Source organism: Meriones unguiculatus, chromosome 21 (genome assembly GCF_030254825.1).
Source record: "Meriones unguiculatus strain TT.TT164.6M chromosome 21, Bangor_MerUng_6.1, whole genome shotgun sequence".
Lineage (NCBI taxonomy): Eukaryota > Metazoa > Chordata > Mammalia > Rodentia > Muridae > Meriones > Meriones unguiculatus.
Genome location: NC_083368.1, coordinates 47,105,898 through 47,127,737, shown reverse-complemented (window position 1 = coordinate 47,127,737; position 21,840 = coordinate 47,105,898). Strand labels below are relative to the sequence as shown.

Below are 21,840 nucleotides of genomic sequence, written 5' to 3'. Positions count from 1 at the left end.
CAACTGAGGGACATCTGGGTTATATCCAGGGTTCTGGCTATTATGAATAAAGCTGCTACAGACATAGTTGAGCAAATGCCCTTGTTGTGTGCTTGAGCATATTTTGGATATATGCCTAGGAGTGGTATAGCTGGATCTTGAGGAAGTGCTATTCCTAATTGTCTGAGAAAGTGCCAGATTGATTTCCACAGTGGTTGTACAGATTTACATTCCCACCAGCAGTGGAGGAGGGTTCCCCTTTCTCCATATCCTCTCCAGCATGTATTGTCACTTGAGTTTTTCATCTTAGCCATTCTAATGGGTGTAAAGTGAAATCTCAGGGGTCGTTTTCATTTGCATCTCGCTGAGGACTAAGTACGTTGAGTATTTCTTTAAGTGTTTCTCTGCCATTCTATATTCCTCCACAGAGAATTCTCTGTTTAGCTCTGTACCCCATTTTTTAATTGGATTGCTTGATTTGTTGCTTTTTAACTTCTTTAGTTCTTTATATATTCCCCTGGATGGGGGAGCAGCCTTGCCAGGCCACATAGGAGGACAATGCAGCTAATCCTGATGAGACCTGATAGGCTAGGGTCAGGTGGAAGCAGAGGAGGACCTCCCCTATCTGTGGACTTGGAGAGGGGCATCAGAGGAGATGGAGGAGATGATGGAGGAAGGGTGGAATTGGGAAGGGAGGTGGGAGGGGACTACAGCTGGGATACAAAGTGAATAAACTGTAATTAATATAAAAATAAAAATTTAATTAAAAAATACAGAAAAACATGACAGGTGTAGGAAATGAATAAAACTGTCCAGGACCTGGAAAAGGAAGTAGAAGAAATTTTTAAAAAGTGCAAACTGAGGGAATCCTGGAGATGGAAAACCTAGGGAAGAGAACAGAAACAACAGAGCTTTTATCACCAGCAGAATCCAATAGATGGAAGAGAGACTCAGGTGTAGAAGACAGGACAGAAGAAATTGGATACTCAAGTCAAAGAAAGTGTTAAATCTGAAAAATTCCTGACACAAAGTTAACAAATTTGTTCCTGATTTACATACTTATAAAAATAGCTTCCTTCTAGATGTGCGATTGCTTTACCACCCATGTTTAAATTAGTTCTGTTTTTGTCTCACCAGTTCTAAATAGGATTCACTAGTCAAAGCAGAACAATGCAGTGTAGTTGGTGTGTAAGATGTCTTTACCTGTTGCCGAAACCCAGGAACCTACATCCATCCTACAGTCTCATCTCCTCCCCTGCCAACACCTCATTTTTATGAATCTGGGAGTGGAGTTTCCAGCCACCTCTTAGTAGATTTTGATGGCCACAATGTGTTGGTTAAAGGGATGATCCAACCAGAAAGGGACCCAAGAAAAGCTCCATTGTAATGGCACCATGTGAACTGAATTGTCAGACAGGAGGATGAGGTTGAAAGCTGACTCTTGGAGGAGTTCCATAGGAGATATTAAAAAAAGGAAAAAGTGTGGTATAATTTACATTTCTACTAAATTAACTTCACATTGATGCTGAAATTGAAAAATAATAAATACTGAGTGACAATGAAATCATATAGAAGCGAGTTAATAATAGCTGGTATAAGGCAAACTGATAAGCAAATACATGCATTATATTGTTAACATAAAACATTCTCCGTAGAAAAATGTTCATTACAAGATATAAGTTTCTTTATTATCCTACAAATGAATTCGTCTTCCCAAGAGTCTAGTAACAACAGTGTATTTTTCCCTTTCAGTTTTGATTCATAAACATAATTAAGCCTTCAATTCTATCTATGAAATCATTTCATAAATTGTATGAATTAAATTGTATTTTGTATTTGTTGGTTTTCAACTTCTGTATGAATGAACATTTATGTTTTTTTTTGCTCTCAAATAATGGCATCACATATTCAAGTGTTTTAAAGTGATCTCTGCCGATACATGAACTGTTTAACTAATTTATTTGTTTTTGTTCTATCTTGAAGGATAAAAGTAAATATTGCCATCAACTGCGATTTTGGTCAATACAAGATGAAATTTATGTCTCAAAAAATCCAGCTTATTAGAAACTCCATCAACTGCAAGTAAGCAAATTGTACTTTTCTAGAGAGTACAAAGTATTGGTCCACTTCATAAATCCATGTAGAACTGTGTGACTCTAGCCCAAGTCAATCCTGAGTCGAGCATGAGCACTTTCTGCATAATTACTAAGACTGAAAAGCATCATCTTTAGTTTCTTTTTTAAAATTCTTTGAACACTGCATTTGCTTCTGCATTGAACAGCACATACCCAGCATTAAAGAAAAAATTTAAGGTCTGGTTTCATAACAGGCTATGAGCGTCTAAACAAAAGCAAGAAAGGTCAGATCTCACAACCTATTTATACAGTTTCAAAACTTTCTAAGAAAAATACAGCTCTGCTTAATTAATGCCTAATGGTATAAACGTGTCTGCCTTTGTGGTTGCCTAGTAACTACATTCTGCAAGCTTATGGGGTGGCTAAAAAGACTGAACAAGTGGCAAAGCTCCGCTCCATTCCCAATTCAGATGGTTGAGGGGCAGCTATGGGCCAGATTCTTTTGTTAAAATACTGTTTTCCACAATGACTTCACACTAAAACATCCTTGTACAGCGCAATGTAGTATTGTAAGCGATTTCTGCAGGTAGGAGTGTAAACCAACAAATAATGATGTAAAAGAATTCAGTAGAATGGGACCAACTCTACCGGGGTTTTGCTAGGCCTCACATTCTGGTTATAGCCCACATAAAAGGATATGGAAGAAGGAAGCTTTTGCTTTTTACCTGCTTGCTCTTACTCTTGCTGGCAAGTTCCTCTATCCTGTTACTGAGAGATTTCTTTGCTGAACCTACCTCTTGGGGGATCTAATGTGGACTGAAGACTGGTGGCTCTCTGGGAGTCCTCTGGAACCTTAGCATTAGGATAGGATTGCTGATACGCCCTGTTTTGTAAACTGAACAACTTCAAGATTCTTTGCCTTTCTGTTTAGGACACAGTCACTGTTGAACTGGACCACAGTCTATATGCAAGCCACAATAATAAATATCGTGTGTGTGTGTGTGTGTGTGTGTGTGTGTGTGTGTGTGTTATTCATTCTGTTCTGCTCGTTTAACCTAACTAATAGAGAAGGTTCTAAATGACAGGTTATCTATAAGGAAACGTAGTTAGGGCATGTGAAAACCTGTTTATGGGAAATGTCTGGATTTCAAAGTCATGTCTTGCATGGGGTGCTGGGAATTAGTCTGTATTCTTTCAAAATTCCTGAAGTAAAGGTTTGGTGCAGGCAGCAATGAGTGTGAGAGGGACTACTTAAATTGTATAACTATAGTCTTTGGGGTATAGTCAGAAATGATTTTTTACTTGGTAATTTTGTCATTTGGCAAAGCTAAGTCATGATAGCATATGGTATGCTCTTTGGAATTATCATAAATGTCATTTGACTGAAATAAAGGATTCTCTTCCATGAGGCTGGTTTTAGAATATGCATATGTTCCTTTATTTTTTCACATGGAAGGAAACCTCCCCTTGCATCATGATGTGTAACTCTCTGGATTCTTGGTTTTGTGGGATGGAGGATGTGGCTGGTGAGGCCAAGAACAGAGTTCAATCAGGAAACCACTCCATTTCCCAACCACTGTCTCCATCCCTAGCCTCAACAACTCTGGTCTCCAGCCTCATGTCTCTGGTCATAAAAGATATGTATAAAGAGTATCCTATAACTCAACACAGAAACCTCTCTCCCAGTTTGGTAAACAATGAGCCCCAAATTCTTTTGTCAGGAAGACATCATCATCATCATTGTGTACAGAGGCAAATTAAGGTAAATATCAGGGATTCCATTTGCAATACATTCAGTATCTCTCTGTTTTGATACAGAACAGGATCTATGGATTAAGAATCTGGTTGGTTTCTGGTGTAGGAATTGCTTCTTCCTCTCCTGTTTGTAGCTTCCTTCTACTCTGCCTTTCAGATTTTTTTTTCATTCTGGCCCTGGGATGTTTTTCATTGTTATTATTATTCAGCTCTTTAATGAAGTGTCAAGAGTTATATTCTGGAGCTCTCAAGTTTCTATACTTTCAGATCTATTTGCGTTAACTTCAATATAGAATGTTTTTGTACAGAAAGTGTTAATTTATAATAGCAGTGGAAGCTAATTCTCTGCGAGCATTTAAAGCAAGTGTCCTCCAGTGGAGAGGCAGCTCCAGGCCAGGCCACTGGTGTGGAAGTTAACCCCTCCTTTTTTGCTGCAAGCAATCCCAGGATGCTCCGCCTGTTCATAGCAGAGACAGAGATAGAAGCAAAAGGCTTGGGTTCTCCTGCCCATGTTTTGGGTAAGGCAGTTAATACACGTGCTGTACTTTTGTTTTTACGACTGTATATTTTTTCATTTACATACGTACACATAAGCAAGAGATCAAAAATATCATCCAGGAATTGACTCCTGACAAAACTCCTGCTTGGGTTTTATTTAGAACGAAACCAAGCTATTTCTTTCCAATGATGCAGTTAAATTTTTAATGTTATTATAAAGTACCTTCAGTTAAACGAGGCATTTAAAAATTGAGCTGCATGCCGAAGAACATAAGATCTGCTTCCCAGAGATAAGGTTTTAGAATACCTGTTCTTAATTGTAAGTGAAATTATTGTTGTTGTTGTTGTCTTCCTGCCTCTCCCTAGAAGTGTGCTAGCAAATTTTTTGAGTAATAATTCAACATTCAGTATTAAAAAAAATGGTGGCCTGGTGATGTACAAAAAATGAGTTTTGAAAAGAACAAGAAATAGACTTGCTTCTAACTATCTGTATTTACTATCTGTTCAAGATCTTTTTACTGTCAAATGCTATTCTTTCTTTCATCTTAGAAGAAGTCTAAATAATCTCATATTGAGCAATTTCAAAGGAATATTTGATTAAATAAAAGAAACTGTGTGTGATGAAGAAGAGTTTGAACCAAAGGAATGAGATCAGGTGAAACCACAGAGAACAAAGGAAAGCCTGTGCCCAGGAGAGCCTGCAGGTGGTTCCTGAACTCTGACCCTTAGCCTCAGGACACCAGGTGAAAGTTCCCTGGACCTCTCTTTTTGAGGGGGTACTTTCTAGATTTTGTAGGCCAGTTCCTGTCAGTGTGTTTGCAGAAAGTATTTTCTCTGACTTGTATCATATTCAGATCCAAGTGAGCAATTAAGATGTCAGAACCCCCCATTAGGAGGAGGCTGGTCTTGTTGTTGTTTTGTCTTTGTTCTTTGTCATTGCTGTTTGCGCATTTTAAAAGCTTTGTTCTGTAACCCGTGTACTGAGCATTCCAGTCGTTCGTCTTGCAGAATTTCAAGTGTGGGATTGGGCTGTGTGCTGATGACTTCGTGGAGACACAGTTTGGATGCCTCCATTTGTGCTTTCAACACATCTTTAGGGATCTGGGGCGGTCTTTGCCATGTGGTCTCAATAAGGTGATAGATTTTCAGATTTTGGGAGTTGGCAGGAAGCAGTAAGAACTGAATTAGAGGCAGGAGCTGGGAATTAAGTGCTTGGGCCTAACTCGTTCATGAAAACTCCAGCCACGGATGTCCATAGATCATTTTGACAAAGGTTTGTTTGTGGGTTCTTGTATCCTCGCCTGCACGAGGGAAATTGCTTGCTCTCTCAAAAGTAGTAAGATATCACTGGCTAACTGGAGGGTTTTTTCAGAACAGACCTCAGGCTTGGGGTGTGTGGGGGCTCTCCACCTTCCTTGAAAAGAGAACTGCACAGAAAAGCACCCTCAGGGTTGCTAAAAACAGCTGGACAAACACTTTCAGCCGAAAGTTGATAGTTTTAGAGAGGACTAGCGTTGAAGATGCCATGAAACAAAACTCAGTGTAGAAACCAGGAGGATAGACGTGTCGAGGCGACAGGAGCTGGGAAATATTAATCAAGGCACCTCCCAAAATGGAGCTACTCTAAGGAAGTGAGGGAAGGTTTAGATTTCACATGCAGGAGCTTGGCATCCAGATCCATCTGTGCCCACAAAGACTTTGCCAGCCCGTCGCCTCCCGAGAGTAGTCGTTTGCTTTCTTTTTCATCCCGGGGTATCAGGCTCCCCATCAAGCAGCTCCCGCGCTGGTCGCTGGTCCTGTGGGAGCGACTGCGGAGCGCGGCCGGGTGGGCGGGGCGCCACGTCTCCAGCGCGCACAGGGTTAAGCGGCAGGGGCGGCGCGGGGAGGCGGGAGGCGGGAGGGAGGGGGCGGCCGGGCTCCCGGGTTGACTTCGCCCCGGCTGCAGCCAGCAGCGGGTTAAGCGCCGCCCGCTCGGAGAGAGCTGAGCCCCGCCGCTGCTCCGAGCTCGCATTCGGATCCGCTAGAGCAGGAAGATGGCGACGGACGGCGCGAGCTGCGAGCCCGACTTGTCCCGCGCCCCGGACGACGCGGAGGGGGCCACGGCGGAGGCGGCGGTAACCGAGTTCCCTGGGCGCCGGGAAGGGGTAGACGCGGGTTGGGGGTGGTGCCGGGGTCCCCGCTGGACGCTCCCAGAGGGGTGCCCCGTCCCTCCCTGGGATGCCTTGTTCTTCTCTGGGGTGCTCTTACTTGCTGGGGTTCCTTTTCCTTCCCCAGACTATCCCTTCCCAAGGGGACCCTCTTCCCCCGAATACCTCTTCCTCTCCCGGGCTCTGCCCTTTGGGTGTCCCTTCCCCGGGGTGTCCCCGAGGCCAGAAGCGGGTTCGAGTTGGGGCAATGCTACCCCACCCCCGGGTGCCAGGGGTTGGTCCTTCTGGACCTCCCCACACGCATCCTTGGTAACCCCTTTGCACACTCGCGGGGTGCTCATGGAGGATCTCAGCCCTCATTGTTCACCTCTCCCCGGCGCCAAGCGAACGCGCGTCTTGGGGTGCCTGACAACCCTCTGAGGACCCGGGGAAGCCGAGAGGGGAGGCGAACCATCGCCGGGCAGGTGTGGGGGATGCTCTTTGTGTGGGGGCTCCTGAGTGTTGGGGAGACTGAGAGGCCCCGCGAGCGCCAGCACTTTGGCGCTCGGTGAGACGTCTGGGGACGTTCCTCCCTAACCAAAGCCGGATTGAGCTGGGTTTTCTGAACCCGCTGTTCACACGTCGTTCCCCTTCACTGGCGTCCTGGCTCGCTTAGGCGCGTACCTGCTCCCTTCCTTGGTGCTCTGAATGTCTGCGCGCACAGACCCTTCCTCCCTCTCCTACTCTGGGGTCTCGACCCAGCACCCGCAAAGCCGGGTCGGAAAACATTCGAAGGTCTGGGAAGCAGCTTTTGCTAGAGCTGCAAAGATCTGCAAAGAAAGGCGAGTCCGGGAGGGCCTCCCACTCTTGGCCAAATCCGGCAGCTCCTCCCGAGGATTCCGAGTGGGACGGAGTGAGTTGAGCCTGGCATGGATGCCCTCTCCGTGTCTCCCACCTCCAGATCGAGCCCCGGTCTGGGCAGCAGAGGGCAGGGCCAGGTGTAAACAACCTGAGCTGTTTAATTTCCTCCCACCTCTGGTGGTAGGGCGTAGAATGAGGAAGAAGAGATGTGGAGGGAGGTACACAGGAGTGATAGCTGCGAAAGAAGAAGGGGGGGCGGGGAAGGGGGCACGAGGGGGGGGGGGGCGACTAATAATCCCCATCGGCGAAAGTGGAATATTCTGGGCTAAAGCTTTTGGGAGAAACTGAGTTTTCCATTCTCTGCTAGTAAGAACTTTAAAAATACATCAAATGAAACCTTTCCACCTGTGAATTACTTTTGTTCTGTGAGGGACAACGGAGAAAGTGCCCATCAAAACAAGTCCCCTTAGGAAGTTGAGTGTCCAGTTGTCCATGAGGAGGAGGGGGAAAGTGGAGGTGTGGGAGAACATGCTTCTTCTCCCCTGGGGAAGGTGGATACTTTGTTTAATCTGCTTCGAATACACTGTGCCTACGAGATATTTTAATCGCCAGACAAACCAACACAAGCATGCGGGTTATGATTTTGATATGTAAGATTGTAAATAAAATTGCATTGTCAGGAATACTTCTGTGCCAACAAGGTCAGTGCTCCTGCCAGCCGTTTAAAAACGTCAGGAGCGTGATTCAAATGATGATAAGTCAGCAGCTTCATTATTTTACTCTTGTTAAGGGGTCTAGTCAGTCAAAAATCTCCTTCATTATTCCCATGGGATTCTGTAGGCTTCCAACCTGCAGTAACAGTCTTAAGGTTTTTAAAGTAACTAATTACTTTTAAGTAAACATGTTGTTACTTTTTTCAGTAAAACTGGGTATATTTTTTTACATATATTTTGAATTTGAAAAGGGGACTCTTACATTAGCTACTTGAGTAAACTGATATTTATTTATTTATTTATTTCAAGGCAAAGCTTACCATCTGTGCCTCTCTGTAAGTGCTGAAATTAGAGGCCTTAACCACCACCCTACCTGGCTTTAAACTGTTATACATACATGTATATGTATATGTATATATATACACACATATACATTATATGTATATACATATACATATAAGCTAGTTTGAGAAATCCTTCTCATCATACTTGTTTTTCAGCTAATGGTTAAAAATTAATGCTATATTTTGTGTTTTGGCCAACAAAGAACTTAATATATATAATTTAAATTTTAATGAGCAATTCTCTTTTTGCCTTGTAAAGATTTATTTCATTTCAAATTGATTGACATCTTGTGGAATTTTATATATACATTTGGCAGCACCAAGCTTGTGCATTCCCAAAGCAGTTGGCTATTTTTGAAAGTGCATGTTTTCAGAGGGTTTTTTTTTTTCCTATTTAGATTGTTGCTTAGGAACCGGTTTAATTTATAGCTTGCAGTTTAATATAATTTCCAGTGGAGTGTTTTAAATTTAGTTTGTTATCCTTGTTCTTCGCTGTTTAAATCCTGAAAGCACCCCAAGTGTGTAACGCTGGCTAACAGCTACATTATTCACAAGGATTGTATTAATAGTCTTCGCTGTGATCCACGCCGGGAGCCTGGGTTATTTTCGGTACCTTAGCCAAATGGGATGACTTTTATAGGCCATATTGCTATTTCTGCTCAGAATATAACTGTTAATGGTAGGCAGTATGGAAAACAGAAATCTGCTTTTTATTGTCACTGTGGAATTTGGGAGTCAGAAGAAAATGGAGATCCATTTAGAGCTGTATTTGGGAAGGCAACCAGCATTCTGCTCACTGTAGGATTTCTGGATTAGCTGATACGCAGAATGTTGGTATAGGTTTTGCTGGGAGAGTGGCAATGACAAGGAATACCTTGACATTGTTTCAGTTAAAAACACATCAGTGTTAAATTTAATGGCTGGCGCCTAGAATACAAATGCAAAAAAAGGTATCTTAGCAGGTTTTGGTTTTCATTTTTTGGCAAAATGAGTTTGTAGTCATATAGTAGTTGGGAAATGTTGAAAGCTTGACAGAATAATTTTGAAAGGAAATAATATCAACTCAACACACATCACTGAGCAGTCATGAATGTAGAAGTATCATGGACAACATCTTTCCTGCCTGTAACCCCTCAAAGCATGAGTGCCATAGACTCTGCAGTGCACTGAGGAGTCAGATCCTGACAGGCACGAGTAAGGTGGATAGAAGTTTTAGGAACAACAGAGAGACGTTCCTACTGGAAGGATCTGAAGTGCTCCCGGTAGGCACTGGCATAATCCATGGTGGAGGACGTTTGTGCTGGGCCCTCGGAGAGAGGATCTGAACAGGGACAGCAGACAGTGGTGTTCACCCGTGGACATTTCTCAAGTTTCCTTCACAGATGCCCCTGTCAAAAGGTTTTCAAAGACGAGTAGAGAGATGTCACCATCTCAGTTACAGGTTTTAAAAAATAGCTTTAAGTTTTGCAAAATTTGAAAGATTAGAATGGAGATATTTTTACATGTTACACTGTCTCCTTTTAAACAACCCCTTGCATATTTGCTTGCACCTGTTCTGTTTATTTTTATTGTTATTGCTGCTATTACATTTCTCATAGGAGCAATTTTGTGTTAAAAGTATTTGCCCCATTTGTGGTTGAATCCATACCAGCGCTTAATTACCAGTTGGCTCCATTCTCATGTGTTTCCCATAAGTTTATATGTTGAGAAAACACTTTACCGCATTAGTACTTCATCATCAACAACAGAGATCAGCTGCTGATCATGTGACCATCTATGGCCTAGAGAGAGTGGAAGCCTTCCAGGAGAGTGGTGAGAGTTGATATGTTAAATAAGGGTCCTTAGAAGCTGTCACAATACTTGATGTTGATCAGCTAATCGGGAAATATACTGTGTTACAAGATGCTAATGCAGATGTTGGTCAGTGGTTTATAATAGTTAATATTCAGGTATCGAATAAAAATACTGACTGATTTTCTTTCCACCTCTGTATTTCTTGGACATGGACACTTGGACACTTAGCTACATCTTCAGGCCTTTGAAGCTCAGTTTTAAGACATCCATTATTTACTGTATAATGGAGGGAGGGTGATACATGTGTGGAGGTCAGAGGTCAGCTTTGTAGAGTTGGTTCTCTCCTTGCATTTCTGGAATCTGGAGATCAGACTCATGCCATCAGGTTTAGGAGGCAAGAGCCTCTATCTGCTTCACCATCACACCAGCCAGTTTTCATTTTTATATTTCCCTTTCCTAAATTGCTTTTCTCAATGACCTATCAACTGCTTTCCAGATGTCTGTTTTCAAAATTAGATTTTCAACACTATTAGCTTTCTTTTTTCAGTTCCCTGTATTCATTGTGATGACTGAGGCTGAAGATGGAATGGACATAAGATGATGACCAGACTTCCTGACCCTTCCTGAACTTTTCCAATGTTAAAGTCAAATCCTTTTCACTCACTAGGATATAGAGGAAGGGATGGTTGATAGGGTGAGAGAAAAATTCCAAAAGGTTTGGGCACAGGAAAAGATTGGACAGAAATTAAGAGATTAGGTAAGGCTTTGGAACAGTGCACCGGTACCTGGAATGTGGACTAGAAGCCAGCTTCAAGGCCACAGAGGAGGACAATGCAGCTAGTCCTGATGAGATCTGATAAGTTAGGGTCAGATGGAAGGGGAGGAGGACCTCCCCTATCAATGTGCTTGGAGAAGGGCATGGGGGGAGATAAGGGAGGGAGGGTAGGATTGGGAGGGAATGAAGGAGAGGACTACAACTTGGATACAAAGTGAATAAACTGTAATTAATATTAAAAAATAAAAATTTAATTGAAAAAAAAAAAGTGCCTAGCTGAGGTGGAGTCATTTCTCTGCCCAGGCCTCATAGCCTGAAAAGAGGCTTTAGCATTAGAGGACCTCTATGGTAAGCTCCTGACCTGTTCTCTCTCTTCCACCGCTTCTGGTGTCTATCCTGTTTGCCATTCTGAATGAGATTTACACATCCTCCCTAGGGTCCTCTTTTTTGTTTAGCTTCTTTAGGTCTTCAGATTTTAGTATTGGTTATCCTACATATTATGCCTAATACCAGCTTATAAGTAAGTATAGACTATGTATGTCTTTCTGGTTCTGGGTTACCTCACTCAGGATGATCATTTCTAATTCCATCCATTTGCTTACAAATTTCATAATTTCCTTTTTTTAAATAGCTGAGTACTATTCCATTGCTTAAATGTGCACAATTTCTATATCCATTCCTTGGTTGAGGGACATCTAGGTTGTTTCCAGATTCTGGCTATTACAAATAAAGCTGCTACAAACATGGTTGAACAAATGTCCTTGCTTTTGGATATGTGGTATAGCTGCATCTTGAGGTAGCACTATTCCTGATTTTCTGAGAAAGCTCCAGATTGATTTCCAAAGTGGTTGTACCTATTTGCACTCCCACTGACAATAGAGGAGGGTTCCCCTTTTTCCACATCCTTTCCAGCCTGTGTTGTCACTTGAGTTTTTGATCTTAGCCGTTCTGTTGGGTGTGAGACGGAATCTCAGAGTCATTTTGATTTGCATCTCCCTGGTGATTAAGGATGTTGAGCAATTCTTTTAAGTGTTTCTCTGCCATTTGATATTCCTCAGTTGAGAATTCTCTGTTTGGCTGTGTACCCCATTTTTAAAATTGGATTATTTTGTTTGTTTTTGTCTAATTTGAATAAGGAAGGGAATAGAAGGACCAGGAGCTCCACAAAGAGACCAACAAAACTAAAAAATCTGAGCCCAGGGATTCCTGCAGAGACTGATGCACCAACCAAGGCCCATGCATGGAGAGGACCTCCACCTCCTGCTCAGATGTAGTCAATTGGCAGCTCAGTTTCCATGTGTGAACCTGAATAAGAGAAGCAGGGGCTGCCTCTGTCATGAACTCAGTTGCCTGGTCTTTGGTCACTTTCCCTGGTGATGTGGCTTTGCCAGGCCACAGAGGATAAGGATCCAGGTAGTCCTGATGAGACTTGATTAACTAGGATTAGATGACAGGGGAGGAGAACTCCGCCTTTCAGTGGCCTAGGGTAAGGAGATAGGGGGAAAGAGGGAGGGGACCACAATCGGGATATAAAAGAAATAATTTTTTTAATATTTTTTTATTTTTAAATAATTTTATACATTCACTTGTATCCCAGCTGTAGCCCTCTCCCTCTTTCCCTCACAATCCTCCCTCATCTCCTCCCTGCCCCCTTCCAAGTCCACTGAGAGGGGTTGTCCTCCTCTCCTTCTGTCTGGCCCTAGCTTATCAAATATCTTCAGGATGGTTGCAATGTCCTTATCTGTGGTCTAGCAAGGCTGCTCCTCCCTCAGGGGGGTGGGGAGCTCACGAGTTCATGTCAGAAACAATTCCTGTCCCCCTTACTAGGGAACCCACTTGGATACTGAGCTACTATGGGCTATGTCTGAGCAGGGGTTGTAGGTTATATCTATGCATGGTCCTTAGTTGGATAAACAGTGAAGGAAATCATGAATTTTGCAGGCAAAAGGTGGGATCTAGAAAAAATCATCCTGAGTGAGGTATCCCAAAAGCAGAAAGACACACATGGTATATCCTAACTTATATAGACCTATAAGATAGGATAAACATACTAAAATATGTACACCTAAAGAAGATAAACAAGAAAGAGGTCTAGGGGTAAGATGATCAATCCTCATCTAGAAAGACAAAGGGGATGGACATTGGAAATAGGAGAAAACAAGTAACAGGACAGGAGCCTACCACAGAAGGCACCTGAAAGACTCTGCCTAGCAGTGTATCAAAGCAGATGCTGAGACCCATAACCAAACCTTCGGCAGAGTGTAGGGAATCATATGAAGGAAGGAGGAATTGGTATATCCTAGAGGGGACAGGGAGCCCCACAAGGTCCAAATATATCTGAGCACAGGGGTCTTCTATGAGACTGTTTATCCAACCAAATAAATTTTTTAAATTAAAAAATAAGAGAAATATGAAAGAAGAAAAGAGACTTTATTTGAAGACATTTTATTTGATTCCTCTCTACCGATTGCCTTTGCAAAATTTATATAACATCTAAAAAGGCCTTGTATGGGCTGGAGTGAATACTGTAGTCAGTGAAGAGCTGAAACTCATTAAGAAAGCCCAGCACAGTGATGTGCATTTAGTCCAGGGAGGCAGAGTGGGTGTATTGGGCTTGGCCAGTCTCCGCCAGCCAGGCTTGTGGGGTTCAGACTAACGCTAGAACCTGTTTCTACAAACAAGGTACCTCTATTCGAGGAGTGACTCCCAAGATTGTCTTTCGGTCTCCACACACAAGTGCACACATTTATATTCTTTCTTTCTTTCTTTCTTTCTTTCTTTCTTTCTTTCTTTCTTTCTTTCTTTCTCTTTTCATCTTTCTATTTAGGAGTTACTGTGGGAAAGTTTTCTGGTGACATTAAGGGTGAAGGGCTGTTAAGATTTTAGTTGTATCAGTTGTAACTTATACAAAGACTACTAATACAGTGTGTGGCATGTTGTGGTCCATGTAGAAACAGTGATTTGAGTGCAAAACTTTTCACTTTTAGTCATTAGGCTGGGGATCTTTTTGAAGGCTATGGTGAGTGCAGTATTTGTGGAGTGGACCCTCGGTTATAAGTTATTTTGTTTCAGCCTTGCTATATTTCACCAAAATGATGGAAAGACCCAGGCTCTTCTTCAAAAGGGTTCAGGAACTCCAAGGCTGTTGTTATTGCCTTTTCTGTCCTGGTTTAATGAAAATCATCATGTTGGCATTTGCCATATGCAGGTAATCAAGAGCTGTGATGTATTACAAAGTTCTTTGTGGTGCCTGTTAAATGTGGAAGCCCTTTCACTGAGGGGCTGATTCAAGTCTCCGTTAGGCTGCATGGAAATCTGAGTTCTGGTAGAAATATACCTTTTTCTTTTTCTTTTTGTCTTTGTTTTGTGTATTTGTTTTCTGAAATGGGGATTCTTTCTTTCCCTGAAGAGGAAATATAAGAAGAGGAAATGAGGAAAAGGCTGAGTTTAATGCTCCCTGCTGTAGCCACTTTTCCGTTTTCCCTCCTGCTTTCTCTTGGTTAAAATTAGCTACACCCATTACCAGGTTTCCTTCCTGGCATTGTTTCATTATCACTATTACCTTCTCCCAACTCAGCATTGCTTGTCTTGTGTGAAAGTGTTCAGGCAATGCTGTGTGCCTTGAAGCACATGGTAAGCCATGAGTTCTCATTTAGTCTTAAGGGTTACTCTGAGTGTAGTTGTGCCTACTAAGTAGCCCCTAAAGTAGGGTGGCATATTGTTGCTCCTAGAGCCACTGTCATGTTGCGCCTGATACCACAACATGCTTTCTCTTTGATACCGAGTGGAGGGAGGCATGTTAGCTAAAAGCATGTGAAGATGTACTATTATTGCTGTGTTGACAGCTAGTAAGGATGGGAACATAGATTTCCTAAAGATGAGTTTAATACTTTGGGGAAATGCACAAGGCAGGGCATGATTAATTGTCACATGAGAGAATGCAACGGACCCTTAAGACAGAGGAAGGGAAAGATTGCTAGAGTCTCCAAGAGCATACAACATGAAGGTGGTCCTGTATGCTGAAGAAAGATGGGAATGAGAAGAGTGTTGGGGAAAGCAAAAGCAAGAGTGAGAGTTTTTCCTCCCCTCCCCTCCTTTCTCCTCACCTTCCTTCTCCTCTCCCCCCACCCCGCCCTCTGTCCTGCTTTGTGGTACACTTGCACTTTCCCCCAACTCTCTCTCTTCTTTTCTTGTCTTTCTCTTATTCTAACAGGATGTCACTGTAGCCCACGCCAAGTTGGCTTCAAACTTTTAGCAATCTGGCTTCAGCTTCCCAAGTTTTTTGACCAAGGAATGAACCACCACACCTGGGTAGAGTTTTAAAAGTTGGTTGACATCCTGAAGATCATATTCTTTGAGCACTCTTTTTTGTTTGTTTGTTTCTTTAAAGATTTATTTATTTATTTTATATAGTATTCTGCCTGCATGTGTACCTGCATGCCAGAAGAGGGCATCAGATCCCAGTACAGATGGTTGCAAGCCACCATGTGGTTGCTGGGATATGAACGCAGGACCCCTGGAAGAGCAGTCAAAGCTCTTAACTCGGAGCCACCTCTCCAGCCCCGAAAACTCATATAATTGGCTAAATCCACAGTCTAAATAAGTAGAAAGTTGCACTTAATTTTTATTCATGTTGATACAGCATTCAGTATTTTGAAGTTTCAAGATATTTTATTGATTTCTTTTCCATTTAGTTCCTATTTGTTTTCAAAGAAAATCTTGCTTGCTTACAGAGATCTGAATGCAATTATTTGTATAAAATATTAATCTAGGAAAAACACATTTCTTAACTTTGAAGGAAAAAAAAAGACAAAATCATTTTCCTCAAGTACTTCTCCAAAGCTTTTAGTCCCAAGGAAAAAAAACATAAAGATTTCCTCATCCAGTAATTCGGTTCCCCTCCTGGCATATAAAATCAAGGCACTTGAGGGCTAGATAGATTTTTAGAGCCCACATAGTCTAGTACCCCTAGTTTAGAGATTACTGAGTCCAGCACCCTCCTCTCAGGAGAAGCCTGAGAGCCTAGCAGATAAGGCAACTTGCCCTTCTTTGGTGACTGTTCTCTTGGTCGTCCCTGCACCTGTGTTTCTAACTCTTGCCTGATCTTTAAGCCCTCTTCTTTCTCAGCTACCTTCCCACTTCTGCTTACAAACCCATTGATCACATGGGAAGGGAAGACTTGGTGTTGAAAGGAAGAGCCAAACAAGATAATTGTCTGTGTGTTCGATTACATTGTCATTAGAGGATCACTGCTAATGCGACTGATGTGTTTGGGCAAATGTTTGAGGGACGCTTCTGCCCTGTGGCTCAGAGTATCACTTGAAAGCTTTTTGGCAACTGTTACGGTTAGGGTCTGCTGTCAATGTGACATAAACCTACAGTCACCTTGGAAGGGAAATGTGAGTGAAGGAATTGGGCTGTGGGCATATCTATGAGCTATTTTCTTGATTGATAAATTGATACAGGACACAGCCCACTGTGGAGGTACAATCCACAGACAGAACTGTAACTAACTGTGAGTCTGAGAGCAAGCCAGTAAGCAGCTTTCCTCTAGGATAACTATACACAATAAATTAACAGGCATGACTTGTTATATCCCAAGGCAGATGCTGTTTGTGTTTGACTGGACTCTGACAAATTTTTATACAGTAGGTGTTCAGAACAATAGGTTTCCTGGATATGGGACTTTTCTGACAAGTGAACACAGTCTGGTAGACTGATTTCATCTTCTTGTTGGTGGCTTTATTATTATTTTTATTTCCTTTGTGCCACTGAAATAATGTGGATTTTCTCTTTGGTTAAATTGGGAAAGTTGAGTTCGGTAATAAAAGCATAGTGTGAGTATGTTCCTCTTGGTGTTTGGGGTTGGAGAAGTCTTGTTTTCATCGGTGCTCCAAAGATCTTAATGTTGAAATGTGAACAGCAATACGTTCTGTCATCTGTCTTTTTTGAGAATTAGATTATTATGGTAGTTTTAAAATAAATATTATATGTAGGATAATGTATTTTAGTTTTCAACCAAGATGCATTAATGACCTTTTCTTTCATATATAACATTTTTGTGCTGTAGGTACATGAGATCAAAGCCACTTCAAGTGAAATAACAGCACAGGGCTTTGTTTATTTCTCTTCCCTCTCCACAGGGCTAATGGGCCATGCTTGTAACCTCAGCTACTTAGACTGAGACAGGAGGATTACAAGTTCAGGGTGAGCATGAGATATAGAGTGAGTTCAAGGCTGACCTTGACCAACTTAGTGAGACATTTCAAAATGGAAAAATTTTACCAGTGGTAAAGTGCTGGCTTAGAATACTAAAGAGTAATGTGCTTCCCCCCTTTATTTTTTTCTTTTAAGGAGTCTCTTAACTTCTTTTGTATATATATATACATACATATATACATACATATATACATACATATATACATATATACATACACATATACATATACACACACATACACATATACATATATACATATATATATACATATGTATATATACATACACATATATGTGTGTGTGTGTTTTACTCAGCATATACAGTAACCAAGTTTTCTTGTGACATTTTGTACATCCTTAGTTTTATTACCCCACATCCAACCTTCCTACACTTCTGTCCCTGGTATTAGCTTTTGAGCTTTTCATTTTTTAGTAAGAAGCCCCAGCATACTTTTAATTTACTTATAAAATAGCCAGAGTCTTGAGAGCGTCACAATGTTTTCAAGTACGTACTTTCCCCTCTTTCCCTAGAATAAGAACGAAAGCATCAGGTAACAGAAAATAGCACTGGAATTTTATTGCTGAAATCAAGCATTTAGTAATGTTTTCCTAAGGTAGCAGGAGTGGAGCTAGATGTAGTGGTGAGAGAGACAGGCACAGATGCACTGTATGTTCAAAATAATGTCTCACTTAATATTGGTAGTAGAAGACAGATTTCTTTAGCATTCTGTATGATACATTTGTGGTTCAGCAAGAATGGTTGTAGTAGTGTTTTCCACCTTTAATGAATTTCCTTTTTATTGACATTATATGTAGAAAAATAGAAGAGCTAGCTGCAGGTCACATGCCGTGCTACTGCTGAGGGAAGCAGGGCGAGCTCTCCTGACTCTTAACATGAATCAGAGTCTTGGCGCTGCTTTTATAATTCATTAGTCCTTAAAGCAGAGTGCTTTGCTTGTGAGGCTTCGAAGAAATAAGGACAGTAAAACGCACAATTAATTAAAATCTTTAGAACAGGCAGCATCAGCATTAATAAAACATTATCCTCTAAAGCACACAGGAATTGCAGTCTTAGTGGGGGAAAAACAGGATAAAAGTCTCTTTCATCATAGTCAGTAACCTGTTTATTTAGTTTGGGTTGGCAGATGTAAAAAAGAATAGACATAGGCAATACCCTGCTTCTTTCTACACAAACATCTGGGTTATTAGTATCAATTGCTCACGTATACCCTCTTGTGCTTAATATTACACATATGTTCTTGTGCAGTCCTCAGAAGAAAGGTACAGAGTAGGTGTTAGAACTTCCAACGTGTCGATGAGAAAAAAGGTCACTTAATGAAATGTTTCTCAAAGCGGTCTCCATCCTTCAACATCAGCAGGAGCTTGTTAGGCAAATTCATGCCCACCCCCACCTTCACCGAATCAATTTCTTTTCAGAGTGGAGCCCTGCTGTGTTTTAAGAACAAGTCTCAGGTGTTCCATCCACATGCTGAAGTTTGAGAACCATTGGATTATACAAGCATCTGTGATAATGCTCTGCTTATGGGGACTGAATTTCAGATGGTCTATAGGACTTTACTGCTTACTGGGAATATCTCTACAGTGGCCTGTGGAGCAGGGGTTTTCCAGTGCCATGCAGCCTTAGGTCTGCTACTGGTTTGCTTATTCCTCCCCATCCTTAGGCTCTGCCTCGCCAATAACTGCTGTTTCCTGTATATGTAAAAAGAAGCCGTTTGACTACGAGGAGCAGTCAGAAATCTTGCTTTGAAGATCCTTCTAGATCTGGTCTCTTTCCACTGTGAATCATGGTTTTCTTTCTTAAGAGTCTTCTTGGGAATGAGCTATGACTGGTTCTGGCTATGTCTTGTGCCAGTCCCTGAAGTCATGGACTTTGCTGTGCTTGCTTCTGTGTAGTCATAGAAATAGTCTGGTATTAGATACTTAAATGCAAGCCCATTTCTCATTGGTTAATTGATGGAATGCACCCATTTTATGTGATGTTCACACAGCCCATGAGGAACATTGGTGCTGTGTACCACGTGCACAGAGAAGCCAGACACAGGCACAGCTCGTGCATTCTTGTTTACTGTTTACTAGTTGCATTGTCTGTGTATGTTTTCTGACTCCTGAGTTGTAGTTTCTTTGACTAAAAACAAAGGTGATAGTGTCCTGTGGGTTAAATTGTGTTCTTTGAAAATACTTGGAAAACATTTCAGTGCTGCACAAATGTGCAGTCAAATTCTAGAATGTTATTGAAGAACAACTTCAGAACTTAAGTGTTATGAGACATTTGGTGATGAACTATGCTGTCTCATCAGGTAGAGAGTGAATGGGTTTATCAAGAGTGTCTGCAGAGTGGAGGGACATTGGTGTTTGGCAGGGGAACTCATACCCTGCACTAACTTAAACCTGGACAACATGCTGACTGATCCTCTCTAGCTCCAGCTACAAAATGGATGTCAGACAACCTCCATGTAGAAGCCATAAGCAAAGAGGTTGGTGTTAAGGACAGGAATTTAGAGTCAGTGGTTATCTGAGTAAGCCTGAGAGCTAGGAAGTAGTTACCAGTGATGGTTGTGGAGAAAGAAATGACAGGGTTAGAAGAGTGTTGGGTATGGAATAGGATTACCACACACTTGCACACTTGCATAGACTCCTTATAGTATACCTGGGCCTCTAAGAAGCAGATTTCTCCAGCCCTGGAGCCTTATTGTAACCTTCTTTATAGAAGGGCAAGACGGCTACATAGGTTTGTGCTACATAGGTTTGTTTATCTCTGTAGCCTGGTTACAATGTTATCTGAGGACAGTCAAGATAACTATATATGGGTGATGGCTCAGGCTTACTAGAACATTTCTCTCTCTCTCTCTCTCTCTCTCTCTCTCTCTCTCTCTCTCTCTCTCCCTCCCTCTCCCTCTGTGTGTGTGTGTGTGTGTGTGTGTGTGTGTGTGTGTGTAAGAGCTGATAATACGAAGAATGTGTTCCTTAGAAAAGGGCAATTGTTATGTGACTTTGTGGATTGTAAGTCTGAGAGTGTCCAGACATCTGACTTTAAGAGAAGGGAGAGTTCTAAAACGTTTAGTAATATTTTCAGATTCTCTAATGTTGGCTGAATGGAAGGTGAAACTTTTCTTCATGGCCCAAGTAAAACATCTGCTGGCCAGATTTGAGTATAGGCTGCCAGCTGGTGGCCTCTCCTGAAGGATGTTCTGTAAACAAGACCTGTTATTGTTGGATGCCCTGGAATTTATAATAACATCCCAGGAGGCACTATGTCAGGGACCCTCCCAGGAATACATCTGTGCTTTCTTGGTACCCTCAATATTAGTCCCCCTATCCCAAGGCAGGCCTGTTTTGATACAGTCTCTGGTGAGTTTTCAATTTGTGCTGCATAATTTAGACAGATTCTAAGTCCATATGTTTAGGCAGTCAGACAACTGCATCTCTTTTGAGGGGAGATTTGCAGAACTGGCATTACATGGTTTTCTGTGTGTAGGAGGTCAAGTGTCAGTCCTCTGCTAAGCCACTGGATGGAAATGATCCATAGGTTGTCTATGTCTGTTTTACTTTTCTCTTCTGTATGTATGTATGTTTAGGTGGTTGACTGTGCGAATGCGTGTGTGTATACATGCATGTGGAGACCAGAGGACGATCTTTGATGTCACTTTTAGGCATTAACCCCACCTACCTTGGTAAAGAGGTCATCTCTCATTGGCCTAGAGTTTGTCAAGGCTAGACTAGCTGGCGAGTGAGCCGCTGGGAGCTGCCAGCTTCTCCTCCTAGTAGTGGAAACGGATATGCTGAAGCCGCCATGCTTGGCTTCAGGATATCCATTCTTTTCAGGAATGATTTTATATTGACTCCATTTTTCAATTTGCATTACAGAAAAAGGAGTTTGATGTGGACACCCTCAGCAAATCAGAGCTACGGATGCTCCTCAGTGTGATGGAAGGGGAACTAGAAGCCAGAGACCTCGTCATTGAGGCCCTGAGGGTAAGAACATTCTGGGGTGTATCCTTAACTTTCCCAGAGGGCCAACAACAGAAGTGCCTTCCATCTTAATTTTTGAATCCGTTGCATTTAAAGTGTTCTATCAGGCTAATGTATACTACACATTCAAACCATCAACCTTAAAGAGACAAGCAACTATTTGTCATGTGTTTGTTGAGAGGACAGAAAGCTAAAGAATAAACCATTGAAAAGTGGCGACATGAAAACTCCACTGCATTAATCAGAAATCCTTATATGCATCACATATTTGTTTGACCTTAGACAGGGAATTTTTAAAAATTAATACTTTTGTGTCTTGTATGTGTATGGTAGCTGTGGGAGAAAATTAAGAGAATCATTTATAAAAAATATTGCTGATAATACATCTTTTTACTTCCTATATAAGTCAAGAGTGATGTTTTTCATTTTTCAAAAGTGCATAGCTAAAATGAAAATGTTCATGTCTTCAAATTATTTTTATCAGAGTTTTGAATAACTAAATTATTTCTGTAATAGCTTACGAAGAATGTCAAATGCCTTGAATACCTTTTCTTTTTGAAATAATGTGAAGCTTTCCTGATGCTGTTTTTCTGATTGGAAATCTGTATCCTGACTTGTTTTGCTATCTCAGCCAACTGTATATGAAATCCAGGAACTGTTTCCACTTCCCCTTGGGATGAAGTTCTCACCCCTGTACAGCTGGGTACACAC

At 41.8% G+C, this 21,840-nt stretch overlaps 1 protein-coding gene across 2 annotated transcripts in view; it reads left to right on the top strand.

Moving 5' to 3' along the window:
* The first annotated feature begins 6,212 nt into the window (after positions 1–6,212).
* The window catches only part of Cttnbp2 (cortactin binding protein 2), a 150,963-nt gene continuing 135,335 nt past the window's right edge, over positions 6,213–21,840 (top strand). The window contains exons 1-2 of one of the 2 annotated variants that reach the window (XM_060373970.1): positions 6,213–6,421; positions 21,025–21,132. In XM_060373970.1, coding sequence (XP_060229953.1) covers positions 6,341–6,421; positions 21,025–21,132 — 189 coding nt within the window. In that variant the 5' untranslated portion in view covers positions 6,213–6,340. The remainder of the gene's footprint in view (positions 6,422–21,024; positions 21,133–21,840) is intronic. The other variant, XM_021659355.2, reaches the window with a different exon arrangement.